Below are 14,810 nucleotides of genomic sequence, written 5' to 3'. Positions count from 1 at the left end.
CTGTCCAGAGCACTACGCTTAAGGGTGGTGTGAGATACTTCTGTAGCTGTAAAACAAGCCTCAGCTCTGTTCAAGGCAGAGCCGTGCTGGTTGCTGGTGCCCTGCGCCAGGGCCACGCTGGCTGCTCCCGTGTGGGACCACATGTCCCACAACGCCCCTTCCCTCAAGGGCAGATTTCAGCACCATCCTCTAATGAACCCAGGCATTTCAGTAATTTTTTTTTTTTTTTTTTTTTAATAAAAAGCTTCTTACAAGTTTGTCAATTTACCACAGAGATAAGTTCACAGACTGGTCCACATGTAGAAATAATTTCTGGCCAACTAACAGTATATGGTAATCCATGCCCTTTCTTCCTACCCTCCCAGCAATGCCAGTACAGTCAGAAGAAACCCAGCAAGCCTGCAGGTCTCTGAGCTACCTGCAGAGTCACGTGCTGCCAACGTCAGCCCATGTTTCCTAACATGTGCTGTGATCTATGGGTGAATTGGAGGCCAGAGTATTTAAAGGTATTAACTAACACAAAAATGCAGTCAACTGATTGCATTTTTGTCATGTCAGCTTTTATGACTCATTAGCTACTGCAAGTCTTAAGGCTCTATCTTCAAATTAAAACTCACTTTGCAGACAAAGCTTTCAAAGGAAAAGGCTTCCCCGGTAATCTTCGAGACAAATTCTGCAAGCAAGAGTTGTCATGAATATTTCTTAATTAACATTCTATCAAGCTCATTTCCCAAGTCATTTTTAAAAAGACCTAGAAATTTCTTACTATCTGAGATCATGAGGGCTGGTTTCTAACTCTACATGCTAGAAAGTCATCCTAGGAGGAGACTGCACATGGATCCACAATAAACGCACCACAGTCACAGCTTTGACAGTTCATTCATTACTCTCACTTGCTCACATTAATCTCATTTGGAAGGGATGCAAGATTTATGTTGATGTCATTGCTCATTCATCCAGTTTTTAATATATTTTCATTTTCAAAAGATGTAATGGATATCAAAAGATTTCAAGGCAAATTTAAAGAGTTAAAAGATAACACTTTGTCTATATACATAGAAACAATGATTTATAGAAGATGATAACCAGAGGTGATTTAAAAAAAAAAAAAAACAACAAAACAAGTTTCAAGGCTAGGGTTGGCCTTTTTCTGATACGGTCACACAAATATTGCCTTAATGACATACAGCAACATAGAGGAAATTTTAATATAATCTCTTGTAGTGCTATATAAAGACATATTTTCTAAAGTGATAGCTATATAGGGGAATTGAATAGTTAAAAAACCAGCTTCCATCAGCTTGATTCTGGCCTCTCAGTGCTCTCTCTCCTATATATTCCAGGACACTCGTTTCATTTGTTTTCCCAGGAAGAGTGGAACTGAATTTCTAAAGTGAAAACAAGTAAAATAAATTCTAAAAATTAATTTTTAGACTTTTTTTTTTACTACCATCTACTGTAAACAAACAAGTTTCATTCTTCCCATTTTGATCATCACTTTCAAAAGTGAAGTGAAGATCCTTCTTTACTAAGCCCAAGCAGATATAATTAGCAAAATCAAAGAGCAAATTGTTTCTGCATCTTTATTTGCCCACTTTAATCACCAAAGCATAAGAAATATGGCGAGTATTAAAGTATTTTGAAGAAACCCAGCTCACGATGGATACCTGGCTGGGGGCTCTCACTCTCTGCAAACAGACTTGCACTTCTCATCGTTCCACTTGGTTCTCAGAAGGCAATTCAAAGCCCTATCCAGCCTGTTGAGAATGAGCTTTAATCTGACAGTTTGCAAATCCATTTATTCTGAAATGAGACTGTAATGGAGCTTCATTCCTTCACTAAAATCATGCACTCAATTCTAAGTATGTCATTTAGAACAACCCTTGATACACATTAAGAACAACCCTTAACAGATGACGCAAAGAGTGGAATTTAACACCACTTGTGTACTTTGACCCAGGTTGTTCATTTACAAGCTGTATCTGTGATTACCGGGAAATATGGCGAGAGAAACAGTAGCGAAAGTAGGATTAGTTAACATGCAAACTTACCAGTGAATCTGTACCCACTGTAGAGAGCACCTTTATAAATTCCTGTTTTGTTTACTTCTTCACCCTTTCAGTTAGGTTATGGATTGCTACAAGGAAGCCATCAGCAGCAGCTGGATTTATCCCACACTGATCCTCTGTGCCAATGGATTTTTTTCCACGATGAGGCCATCGGAACCTTTTCTCACTCCTTATCTAACTGGACCAGACAAAAACCTAACAATTGAGGAGGTACGTAACTACTCTCTAAAGCAGTAATTGGAATATTTAAAGCATTAAACCATACAGCAACAACTGAACAGGAAATAAAATACTCAAAAATACAGGCATAAATATGATTCTCTAGATAAAGTAAGAATCTTCTGGCAAAGAATAAGGATGCTCCCCTTTTGCAGAGGGTCAAAATTTGGAAGTCCCTACGTTCTTAGGGCTCTAAAACAGCTTCAACTACTGTTTAGGAAATGGAGAGGGACTAGATGACCTGACTTTGCTGAAAGTATCCTTCTCCAGAATTGCAGGAGGAGCAATACTAAGATTTATTTCTGTTTACTGTGGAATTGATCACAATGACAGTGAAGCAATGATTTGAAATAGCAAGAAAGCTACATACGAGCAGTTACGAGCAGCTAGATTACCACCTGTATTACAAGACTATTCTATGCATTCATTCGCCTGTACAGGTCAGATTCACATACAAAAAGTTTTGACAAAAGCATATATTTTAAGTTTCCTTGCTTTACTCCCGTACTAAGCACTGGCTGCTTCAGGAGCACATGTTGTAGCCAAAGGGGCCTTAGTTAACAAGCAGCTGAGTTGCAGGGCTAACGCTATAATTAGAAAACGCAAGCTTAGTAAAACAACATACAGCTAATACAAAGAACAATCATTCTTGATTTATACTAGCAAATACTGAGACAATCTGCTAGCATAGCATGAACCTAAGGTTTCTTCTGAAAAAAGCCACCCGTGTTTTTTTCCTCTCTACATTTTTACCAAAAAAGGATTTTTTCTTCTTCTTTCTCTCAAAGGCAATAAACAGACATCCAGATAGGATGCCTTAATTCTGATTCTTAGTTCTTAGTTCTGGGCTCACCTTAATTCTTAGTTCTGGGCTCCCCAGTACAGGAGAGACATGGCCCTACTGGAGAGAGTCCAGCGGAGGGCTACCAAGATGATGAGGGGACTGGAGCACCTCTCCTATGAAGAAAGACTGCAAGAGCTGGGCCTGTTCAGCCTGGAGAAGAGAAGATTGAGAGGGGATCTCATCAACGTGTACAAGTATCTGAAGGGGGAGTGTCAAGAGGATGAGGCCAGCCTCTTCTCCGTGGTGGCCAGCAACAGGACAAGAGGCAATGGGCAGAAACTGAACCACAGGAAGTTCCATCTGAAGCTGAGGAAAAACTTCTTCACTGTGAGGGTGACAGAGCATTGGAACAGGTTGCCCAGAGAGGTGGTGGAGTCTCCTTCCCTGGAGATATTCAAAACCCGTCTGGATGTGATCCTGGGCACTATGCTCTAGGTGACCCTGCTTGAGCAGGGGGGTTGGACTAGATGATCTCCATCCAACCTAAACGATTCTGTGATTCTGTGATCTCAGCAACAATGCTCAATGCAAAAAATAAGGACAGTGCAGGTACTGGCTTTTTCAGCCAACTTGTCCTTCACAGTGCACTAATTCCACAAGTTTTAGTCAAACTATTAGAAAAAACCTGAAGAACAGAGAAACCAGAGAATTCACCCAGCAAGTTGTGGTGAACCTGCTGCTCATCATGCAACTCATTTCAGTACTAGTTCAGAGAAAGTAAACACCACAAAATGAAAGAGAAAGGAATCCAGCTATTTTTGTTCCCTCAACATTTGAAACAATTCCACTCAAGTCCAGTTGCTTAAGCTGGAAAGCAAGTGATCGCAAACTAACATCCCACTAGGTTCAGGAACTGCTGGTTAAGACCTCCCCTAAACAGGCATCTTCCACATCACCAGAGGAACTTTGTCTATGACTGTATTTAACAAAATAGGTACTCCTGCCCCAGTAGTCAAAGCTGTCCAGGCAAACATTGAGTTTTAGCAGAGATTAGTACACAGCACCATCCAAGCTGAATGCAGATAATTCCTTTTCAGAGCACCTATACACTTAAGGACAACTAAAACTTATGCAAACACTCTTCCATCAAGGACTTGTATTTACTTCCTATGCATAAAATTAGAAGACTACTCATAAGGTATTTCTAGCAGTAAGAGCTACGACTCAGGATGTGCAGATTCAGGTCTCCCATGGTAAGAAGGATATGAATTTTTTTTTTTCTTAATTCTACCAAAAGGCAGAGATGACCAAAAGTATAGGAAAAGCTAAATAGGCATTCATTTTCAGCTATAGCTGGAAATAGGATTTAGCGTTAGACAGACCCTTTGCTCTGACAGAAAAGCTGTTACACTTCAAAAAGCTAGGCATCAAAATCTGGTTTCTTCATAGGCCTTTAGCTGTATTGGAGTTGATCGTATTTTAAGCCAGTCTGCACGTTTATGTAATGTTAGTCTTGCAGTATTTCCCTTTGCCTACTGAAGGAGTGCGTTTGCAGTTGTATACTTTATGGCAATCTAAACACGCACAAATTAAGGTTTCCTGTCACCATCCCTTTTGCTCTGATACTATCATCACAAGCCTCCAAAAATAATAGAGATTTCCTCTTTTGCCTTCTAGGTGACAAACCAGATTTTCCCAGTTTGGACGTACTCCTACCTGGCGCTCCTTTTCCCCGTCTTCTTGATTACGGACTACGCACGCTACAAGCCCATCATCATCCTGCAGGGCGTCAGCTTCATCATCACATGGCTCTTGCTCCTCTTTGCACACGGAGTGGTGGCCATGCAGGTGGTGGAGTTCTTCTACGGCATGGTGACAGCCACCGAGGTCGCCTATTACGCCTACATCTACAGCGTCGTCAGCACCGAGCACTACCAGAAAGCGACCAGCTACTGCCGCAGCATCACCCTTGCGGCGGCCACCGTTGCTGCAGTGCTGGGACAGCTTCTGGTTTCCTTGGCCCACGTCTCCTACTTCCACCTCAACGCCATTACTTTGGCTTCCCTATCCTTAGCGTTCGCGTGCTCGTTTTTCCTCCCAACGCCCCAGAAGAGTATGTTCTTCCATAAAGACGCTTCCCCAGAACATCTCCACGGAACAGTTAAAAGTCCAGAGTCAAGTACCTCCGGCCCCAACGAGCCCTCCGGCTGCCAGGGGGACGGAGCCCCTGCACCACCCGACACAAGACCAACACCCGAGCAGCCGGCTGACCAAGCCCAGCCCCAGAATCAGGCACTCAGGGTGCTGGTGCAGCTGTGCTGGGACTTACGGGATTGCTATGGCTCTAGAAAACTTCTTTACTGGTCCCTGTGGTGGGCTCTGGCCACAGCAGGCTTTAACCAGGTTGTGAACTATATCCAAGTGCTGTGGGACTTCAGAGCCCCCTCTCATAGCTCTGCGGTCTATAATGGAGCTGCCGAAGCAATAGCAACTTTTTTAGGTAAGTAAAAGAACTTTAGCAACTACCTCTGATCTGGCATACCCTTATGGCATTCTTTAGTAACATCTTTGGTGCCTTTCTGTTTATTTCCCCATGAGAGTCAAGGGCCAAACCACAGCAGCCTCCAACATGTAACCGCCTATAAATAACGTGCAAAGTACATTCTTATTATACAGAATGAGGTGGAGTCCTCAAAAACAATCAAAAAAAAGACTGTATATATATTTATATAAAAATATTTCTTACAGGCTTATTCTACCAAAGAGTTAAGAGTTTATGTTCACAGCTCTGCTTAAACCATGAATTCAACCCCAAGTAAGTAGTTGAAATACCTGCGCAATGACACTTGGCCTTCTCCTCCCCCCCCAAAACGCATAAACCAGGTGGCTTAAGAATTAAAAGGCAGCATATTAACAGAGAAAATGCTCTAGATAATTTGTTTAGAACATAGATTAAAATCATTTCAGGATCAATTATCCTCAACATTCTGCAAGCGCATCCATGTCTTGATCAAAATGTTTACCTCTGAACATGACGAAGACAGAGACAGAGCTGGGATTGTTTAGCCTCGAGATGAGAAACCTCAGAGGAGATCTTATCGTTGTGTATACATATCTGATTTGGGGTGGGGGGGAAAAGGGGGGAAGAAGGGTGAGTCAGAGCCTTCTTAGTGATGCCAAGAGACAGGACAAGAGGCAGTGGGCACAAATTTAAATATGGGAAATTCCACTTAAATATATGAAAAAGCTTTTTTGTTGCAAGGCTGATTAAACACTGGAGTAGGGTGCCCAGAGAGGTTGTGGAGTGTCCAACCTTGGAGATATTCAAGGCTCAGCTAGACACTGTCACGGGCAACCTGCTCTGGCTGACCTGCTTTGAGCAGGGAGGTTGGACCAGATGATCTCCAAGAGAGATCTTCTAAACTCAGCTATTCTGTAATTCTGAGATTTCTTTCATTACAATTACTTGATCCAACTGAATGGCCTCCCCCTTCACTTGTGTGCCTTCTGCTTTACAGCCACTTCAAAGCATCACTTCTTCATTTAAATAGCTGTGCAGCACCAACAGAGCCTTGTTTTCAAGCTCACATTGCCACAGATCCATCTCCTTTGTACCTGCAGCCCCCTCTCACATTCCTACAGGGAACCGTCAGTTCACTCTTCCTCCCTGTAAGCAGCATGGAATGTGTTTTGCTGAAGCTACCCCAAAACTTCTGAGATTACCTATTTGAGCAGTACTCATAGGGGCTTTTTGTGTTTTTAAGCCCTTTGGCACTTGCGAGTGTTATCCATACTCTGAAATACTATTAATTACTAGAATCCCCTTGGTTACAGCAGTGATGGGACCAAGGTGGCAGGCCTACTTTGACTTTTGAATTATGCTGTAGAGCACCTGCAGCCAGCAAAGAGTCTAGCTCTGCACTAATGCATGCCAGCCCGCCTGAGAAAAATCTGGGTAGTTAGTAGTTGTCTGCTCCCCAACCCACCAGGAACTGCTCAGTGGAGTCTCATGACTTAGGCTGATGCATAACGTGTGGGAACCAGACTTCTTTCCTTCTAAGCTCCCAAACCTCAGAATACTGTGTTTCAAAGCTTTCAGAAACATGCAAGAGCCTCTGTGCAAAAGGAACATAAAGGACAAGATACAGCTGGACACCTTCTACTACTGTAAAAGTCCTTTCTTTCAGAACTGACATGTGAAGAAAAGTAAACCTCATCATTATTTTTGAGATACAAATTAAGACATTGGAGTTAAAGTTATACCGTATTACATTCAAATAAGGGTTTTTACTAGAGCTGATGGTCAGAGAAGAGTTGAGAAATGCAGCCCATAAAATCCTCCACCAGAAACCAAAGCTAGTTTCCTTAAAAGAAAAAAAATCATCTCATAAGAGCAGGAAGGAGTACAGCAGATTTTCATTTCAGGAAGGTCTTTACATGAAGGAACTGATCTCTATTATGCACTTTTTAACAGAAAAAGCTTGGTGGGGTTTTTCTTCCCTTTACTCACAGTTGTCAAAATGGAGTAACACCACAACAGACAGTGCACTGCTGCCTCCAGCCTTAGGCATGAGATGTTTTCTTGGAGTAATTCAGTATGTGAAACCTCCATAAACAAGGGAAACAGAAGACTAAGAACCTAACAGAAAATAAGCTACAGCATTATCAAAGCCCATTGTGGCCCTAAGAAAGAGCATCAAGAGATACTGGCACGATCTATTCACTAAATTATGCTATGGCTCTAGAGGAATGACTGTGTTTTGCAGTTGTAACTTATTTTCAGGTTTTTTTTGTTTTTGTTTGTTTTTGTTTTTAGGTTCAGCAACATCCATGGCAGTTGGATATGTCAAAATAAATTGGGACCTTTCTGGAGAACTGGCTTTGGGGATTTTTTCTGCAATGGATGCTGGTTCTCTATTTCTCATGTACTTTACCGAGAACATCTGGGCATGTTACGCTGGTTACCTTGCTTTTAAGTCATGCTATATGCTCCTTATAACAATAGCAACGTAAGTATAACCCACCCAATTGTTCCAGTTAAGTTGATTTAAATTAATTAGTTTCATTTCATACTTCACACTTATGAAAATTTTGAGCGTTTCCCTTGAAATGAGAGTTTGAACAGGTCAGGACAGCAGCACATTATATTATTTCTAGCTTATATAAAATTATGCTTAAGAGCATAGGACCTGACCATTGCAATGGCTTACTCCAAGTCAGTAACTACCTTATTCTGCATCGAGCTGCCTAGTCATCTATGTACAAATCTTTGCTAAACATTAAATGCATCATATGCAAGTCTTCATTTCTGAATGTTCTCAGTTTACTGCATTTCACATCATTTACACAATATCACATAAGTAGATGAAGGAAAGTGAAACACGCTTCTTCAGAAGATGCGGTTCAAAAAAGGTTGAATATGTAATCCTCCAAGTGGCTGGAGGCCTCTTTTAAGCATCGTCAGAAGTCTGCACTTAGATGGGAATTACAGAAAGATCTAGGGTTACATACAAATGCAACAACCTGAAAATCAGATCCTTCCACAGTCAGGGTACACTGAGATATCAAAAGAGATAAGCAAACCACAAAACAAACTTCTAGCCAAGTCTGTTCATTATCAGTCATATAGCAGAAATATCCACTCAAAGAAGAAAAAAAGAAAAAAAAAAAAGGATAAGCAGGATATATGTGGCTAAAGTGGCAAAACCAAAAACCAGCCTTATAAAAAGAAGCTGTTGAGGAAAGGAAGGAGAAAAAAAACCAAAACCACCCACCCCCCACACACTCAAAACACACACACCTAATAGCTACAAGTGAGGAGCTATTGGGGAAGATCCTACAAAGATTCCAACGTGCACATAAAATCATACCCAAACTTTCTCTCAGAAAGAAAGTGCAAGCGTTCATGTTCTCCACAGTTTAAGTTAACCTGTACATTCATTTTTAGGTTTCAGATTGCTGTCAATCTAAGCATGGAGCGTTATGCTTTAATGTTTGGCTTCAACAACTTTTTTGCTCTGGTGATTCAGACAATTTTAACTGCTGTTGTAGTAGATTCCAAAGGTCTGGGACTGGATATCAGCACTCAGGTAAGCGTCGTTACTCACACCCCTCCCCAGTCCCTTACTCTCCTCCAAACAAGGGTTCTACTCTGAGGTTAGCTTTTTGGAGGGTATTAGCTAGTGAGCTAGCGTAGCAAATTACTCACTTGAAAGCAGGTTCATTTAAAGTGAACTGCTGGTAGCCACTATAACCCACTTGTCCTTTAGTCCTATCAGTTTTGCACGTCTGCTATTACTTTAAGAATAGTTTTGTAAAGCAAAAGGGAAAGAATCACTCCCTATTACTCAGTTTCCTTTTATTTAAAAGCTTACTATTCACAAGTTTATCAGAATACCCTAAACAGAACTGGGAAACAAAGTAAAAGGTAACCCAAGTGTCTTCATTACTAGGGTCATTCTAATTTATGTAGTTTCATGTGTACTTTAATTCTGGAAATATTAGTCTCACGATTCTCAGGCAACTTTCGGAATTAGTTTAAACATACATATTGAATGAAGTCCAAGTTAAAGCTTTCATCTTTTCAGCATGATCAGCAAGGCAGAACAGGAGCACTTTCAACAGTACTAACGTGCGGGTGGTCAGAAGCTTAGATTTGTTTGGCAAAGATGAAAGTCTTTACTCTTGTTACGCCCACAGTATGTCAAGGGACGTTCAAAGCACAAAGTTTAATTTTCACAACTGTCACACCTGATTGGACTTGTATTAAGAAAGCTGATAAAGATAAGCTACCCAGTGACAAACACTAGAGAATTTTTAAAGAAAGCAGCTGCTCGCCAAGCCAGACTTTCCACAGCAAGAGTATCTCAAGAGCATGCTGCAACATGGAACACAGAAGCAAGTAACAGAGTTTCACATTTCACAGGAATATAAGAGATAATCTCAGTAATATTTTACAGCCCATCAATGACCAACCCGACCAAGATTAGTTTTAGGGAAGTTTTGGTCAGGGAAGAGATTTGACGTTATAAAAAAGAAAAAAAAAAGTCAGTGCAGGGCAGCTGTCCTGCTGCCTTGCTGAGGTGGCGAGAGGACGTAACAGGGTGCGTTCTCTCTCCCTCCTTCTCCCACAGCAGACTTCCTAAGGGACTGTCAGGCAGCCGAACTTCCCGAATTCTGTACAGCCTGGGACCGTTCCGGGGAACGGTTGCCAGGGAAGGGAAGAGGCAGTGAAGGGACACCCACCTGTTTTTCACCTGACAGAAAAAACAAACAAAACCAAAACAATTCTTGTCTCTTCTTCTCCTTCCTCCCCATCCCCTTTCCCAGTTTCTCATTTATGGCAGCTACTTTACAGTCATAGCTGGGATTTTCCTGATCAGAAGCACACACACCATTATCTCCGTCAAATGCAGAAATACCAGTGTGACTGGGGAAAGTATTGGTAATTAAGGGGGAAGAAAAACAGAGATGAAAAGAATGGTTGCAAGCAATAGTGCAGAAGGCCGCATCACCTGAGCGATGAATTAGGGGAAACAACGCTCGATCAAGTGGTGGAACGGGCTGTTTATATGCCTTGAGCATAAAGAGCTTTGCTTTCCCCGCCTCCCAGCACCATTTTCCCCAGTAGTTCTAATCCCAACCTCAAACAACCCTCTATTTCAACTCTAATTTAATGATAAGAGGCCTGACATCAAAACTTACATTAGTGCTCAATGAACGCCGTGGGAGGCAAGCGCACTCAGAGGCCTGAACCTCAAAGAAGAGTTGAGGAAAAACACCTTTGAGCTTGCACTTCTGTCGAGGATTTCAACTGAAGGCAGCTTTAGTCTCACGTAACACCTTCACACATTTCTAACGAGGCAGTTACCCCACAGCAGCAAAATATTCTCCATGACAGCTTCCCACAAAACACTTCAAGGCTTACACTTTTCTCACCTGTAAGATGTGACATGCATTTTAAAAACGAGTCATCACAGATAGCAATAAATCATTTTTCTAGAGCTGCTACTTCTCTATGTTCAAAAATTGATTACTGCAATACCATATAGTATAACAATACTGTCTTTTCAGTTTATTCTTGCTAGTGAGCGAAAAGCAGTCAGTTCAGACTCCACATAGATAATACATCCCTCTGAAGTCTGGAGTTACAGGACTTTAAAAATACATGTCATTAGAGACAAACTGCTACTGATGCAGTGACAATTTTGCTGTAAATTGGTTGAAGATGCATGAATACAGCACACTAAATGTCTGTCTTGATAAAGAGAGATTAGCTTAGAGACTCAGCATACACCTTAATTATGTCTGACAACTTCTAGGACCCACATATACTGATCTGTGGAAGCAAAAAACCCTCAACCCTTACTGGTGCTTTTTTTTTTTTGTTTTTTTTTTTAAAAACATGGGGAGGCATTTCAATTTCTATATAAGGCAGTCTTAGTAAAATAGGAAAATTTTTAAATTTAGATAGAATTAAAATTAATGCATGTTTGACAACGTCCACTTTAGAGAGGAATGAGAACGTGAATTCCATTGTGCTCCTTTACCACTATGTACAAATTTGCCAAGAGTAAGAAATAACTGATATTTCTCCCTATTCAGCTCACAAGAGAGTCAAAATGATAAGTTCCTTTAAAAACAATTTTTAAAGTTGTTTGAGTTTACTTTTATGCCCCAAGAAGTTTTCCCTGCAAGAGATCAAAATATCTGCATCAGATTTATAGTTCTCCTCTTTCAGTAACTCCAACTAGATTTGGCCCCTTTTTAATTAAACTCTTGCCTCAGTATTTGATTCTATGCAGTACCTGGGAATTCTGCAATCGTTACAGTTAAATAATTTAGAACTACAGTACCTGGGCATCACATCTACCCTTTTGGAACTGTTTCATGATGTGCCTCACACATGTAAGAATTTAATATATTAGGACTAAAAGAAACAATATAGAAGCTCTCCAAATTAATATGTGCACAAGGAAGCTGGTACATTACAAAGTGAAATGCTGTGGTGGTAAAGCAGAAGAGGATACTGAAAAGCTAATGGAAGTATGGCTTTTTGGTAACTATGCCAATTATATGAGCAACTGTGCGAGTAACTAACTACAGAAGTTTCTATGACAAGAATTAATTTTGTAAATACAGCTATCATTAAAAAAAAAAAAATTCAACCAACAAAACAGCTATGGTGTCAGTTTCTGCTCAGGGTCCTTTAGCAGTACCCAGCTTTGTTTGGATCAGAACAACTGCAGCTGACTCCGATCTCATTAGCTCTTGTCCAAGGCCTTTACTTCAGTTTATGTGACAGGAGCAAAGGACTGTTCGCCTCCCAGAGGGCTGTTCCTCTCATTGATGAGGTACCTGGGTAATTCGGTCCAGTTCCCTGCTGCAAGTATACCGAAGGTTTCCACAAATCCTTCTGAACTCTCGCTTTCCCCACTTGTTACCACACTAACGAGTCATTATCCCAAAACACGTAAGGTCAGCAGAGGAGAACTACACATATTTATGCCATACTAAAAACAGCAGTGAGACCAAGGGCACCACTAAGATCCTGGAAACCCTCAATTGCAGGGGAATTGTTTAGTGAATTTCCCAAAGGCTCCTGGGAAGTAAACCACCCATCCTATCCATCCAACAGCCCTTGCGAAAGAGAAGGGGGGGAAAAAAAAAAAAAAATCACACCCCAAATCTGACAACAACAGTTTTAACTTCAAAAGTGTTAACAGGACAGAACTGACATTTAAGCAAGGAATACTACTGTAAGCAACCTCTTATGCAACCGGTCTGTCCCCAGTTTTGTGGGCTCTCCAATGTTTCAGAAAAAGGTAAGATACGGAAGTTCCTAGTCCCCATAGGCACAAATTAAGAAAAATAAGTTTTACAAGCAGTGATCACATCTTTCACTTCTCCTGGAAATAAACAGGTCAAATACTCAAGTAGTCCATATTACAAGTGAAATTGCTTACCTGCAAAAATTATCGTTTGTCTCAAATCGGCTTCCATAGCCTTCTCTCAAAACTCATCTAAAAAAAAATCTGATCTTATTCATTCCTGTTATCTTGAAAACAGTCAGAACATCACTGTCCAGCTGGTCAGAAATCTTATTTTAACTCTATGTAGTCATGACATATTTACAGTTGTTTGCTTTGTGCCAGTATTAGACTTCAATTTAAGCCAAGTTGTCTCTAAGCTTAAGCCTACCACCACCTATTTTGATACAGTGAGTTACCATATGCTTCTTGCAATCTTCCTCTTACAGGCTAGGGAAGCCAGACATTTTTACTCTACAAACTCCATTCTAGTATAACAGAAAACATTCTAATTTAAAAAAAAAAAAAAAACACACACACACAAGAATTTAATATTCTATGGGAGGTTTTACTATTATCTATACATTTTTAATAAAAAGAGCACTAGTACATCTGTGGTAGCTTGGCCTGCTATCATACACACTGCTCTGATCACAGCTAAGTCATATTTAAAGACTCAGACATGAACTGTGCATAATTATGCATCTATCCTAGGTAACCCTTTCCCCTCAAGTTACTACCCTCCTCTGGTGCCTCCAGCACAGCTGCTCTGAAATAATCCAAGTTCACGTAAACAATTTACTGCTAAATAGGTCACTTCACTTCAGCCAGAACAGCAGGTTTAACCACAAGGACACCAAAAGAAACATGAAACATATCCAAGACTGAACATGTGCAAATTTTCAGCCTAGCTCACCTCTGAGCATATGGCTTTAGTTAATGTGTATGAGATTCAGGATATGTGCATTTTAACCCAATAAAATGTTACTGAACAGAAATAACGCCACACAATTGTTTTTTCTAATATTTATTTTTTTTCCACCTGCAAACTGTAGCAAAACATGATCAGCTTTATTATGCAGACAGGTATCCCTCTAACATTAGAGATTTAGGCATGTATAAATAGAAGAGCTCTTAGGAAAGGAAAACATTTTGAGAAATGAACAAACCTTCAATTTAACTTTATGACTTCCAATACCAATGGTTAAAATGATGTAGCCCATTCATTCCAAGAGATACAACAGCACCTTAAAGTGGCTGATCTATTTCCCAGTAACATTTTTCACATAACAATGTGTTAAAGTTACAAATACTGATATGCACAAATAGCTATTTTCTAAGAAAAATATGTACAGTACTGCAGCATAATGAATGTGGTATCTGCAATAACTTATTAGCCAATTTTAATATACATGATACCGCTACTTTTTACCTGCCAATTCACAGGTTCAAGGATGTTACCACAGCCCTCTGTTTTGCACATTATTACCTGGTGGGGGGTGGGGGTGGTTTTGTTTTTCTTTCATATTTTTATTCCTAAGGTACACAATGCAGGCTTTTATTTTTACTTCTTAAAGAGTTTTTTTTTTGTGTGTGTGTTTAAAGCTAATATCAGTGAAACAAGACAACAGTGCAAGAGGCGCAGAGATGTTATGTGACCACATAAGAGTTCTTTTGGGTAAAGTGTCTATAAGGCTATAAGAAAGGATTGGTTGATGAGCTTCCTGTTGGAAATTGTCCCGTTGGTGCACCAGCCTTGAGGAAAAAAGAAAAAAAAGAAAAAAAAAAAGATGACAAGTATTTAAAATTTTTTTCCATACTACAAATCCTAGATGCATGGTATATCAAATGAAAAACTTACTAGGTAAGATTTGTTTTTATGTTGCAGCTTTTAATTTTTTGGTGGCTCTCAAACAGCACTACCTTAAA

General features: G+C 40.3%; 2 protein-coding genes across 10 annotated transcripts in view; one reads left to right on the top strand and one right to left on the bottom strand.

Moving 5' to 3' along the window:
* Positions 1-1,651: 1,651 nt before the first annotated feature.
* On the top strand, positions 1,652-14,637 carry LOC104144641 (thiamine transporter 2-like). Of its 3 annotated transcripts, XM_068953679.1 has the most exons (6): positions 1,653-2,024; positions 2,123-2,279; positions 4,750-5,572; positions 7,889-8,081; positions 9,020-9,161; positions 10,402-14,637. In XM_068953679.1, exons 2-6 carry the CDS (start codon positions 2,130-2,132, stop codon positions 10,522-10,524), a joined length of 1,431 nt encoding a protein of 476 aa, XP_068809780.1. In that variant the 5' UTR covers positions 1,653-2,024; positions 2,123-2,129; the 3' UTR covers positions 10,525-14,637. The 3 variants fall into 3 exon arrangements, with proteins under 3 accessions (XP_068809781.1, XP_068809780.1, XP_009674063.2); XM_068953680.1 differs by having other exon boundaries at positions 1,652-2,279; positions 10,782-14,637; XM_009675768.2 differs by having other exon boundaries at positions 1,653-2,279.
* Positions 13,893-14,810, bottom strand: part of AGFG1 (ArfGAP with FG repeats 1) — a 36,690-nt gene continuing 35,772 nt past the window's right edge. For all 7 annotated transcript variants that reach the window (XM_068953673.1, XM_068953670.1, XM_068953672.1 and 4 more), the window contains one exon: positions 13,893-14,636. In XM_068953673.1, coding sequence (XP_068809774.1) covers positions 14,577-14,636 — 60 coding nt within the window. In that variant the 3' untranslated portion in view covers positions 13,893-14,576. The remainder of the gene's footprint in view (positions 14,637-14,810) is intronic.

Source organism: Struthio camelus, chromosome 9 (assembly GCF_040807025.1).
Source record: "Struthio camelus isolate bStrCam1 chromosome 9, bStrCam1.hap1, whole genome shotgun sequence".
Lineage (NCBI taxonomy): Eukaryota > Metazoa > Chordata > Aves > Struthioniformes > Struthionidae > Struthio > Struthio camelus.
This window is presented reverse-complemented; position numbering and strand designations above follow the sequence as displayed.

Excerpts from the sequence above, each read along its gene's own strand:
- LOC104144641 (XM_068953679.1), top strand. The coding sequence starts at position 2,130 with ATGGATTGCTACAAGGAAGCCATCAGCAGCAGCTGGATTTATCCCACA. Across the intron at positions 2,280-4,749 it reads AAAACCTAACAATTGAGGAG|GTGACAAACCAGATTTTCCC; the intron begins GTACGTAACTAC and ends TTTGCCTTCTAG. Across the intron at positions 5,573-7,888 it reads AGCAATAGCAACTTTTTTAG|GTTCAGCAACATCCATGGCA; the intron begins GTAAGTAAAAGA and ends TTTTGTTTTTAG.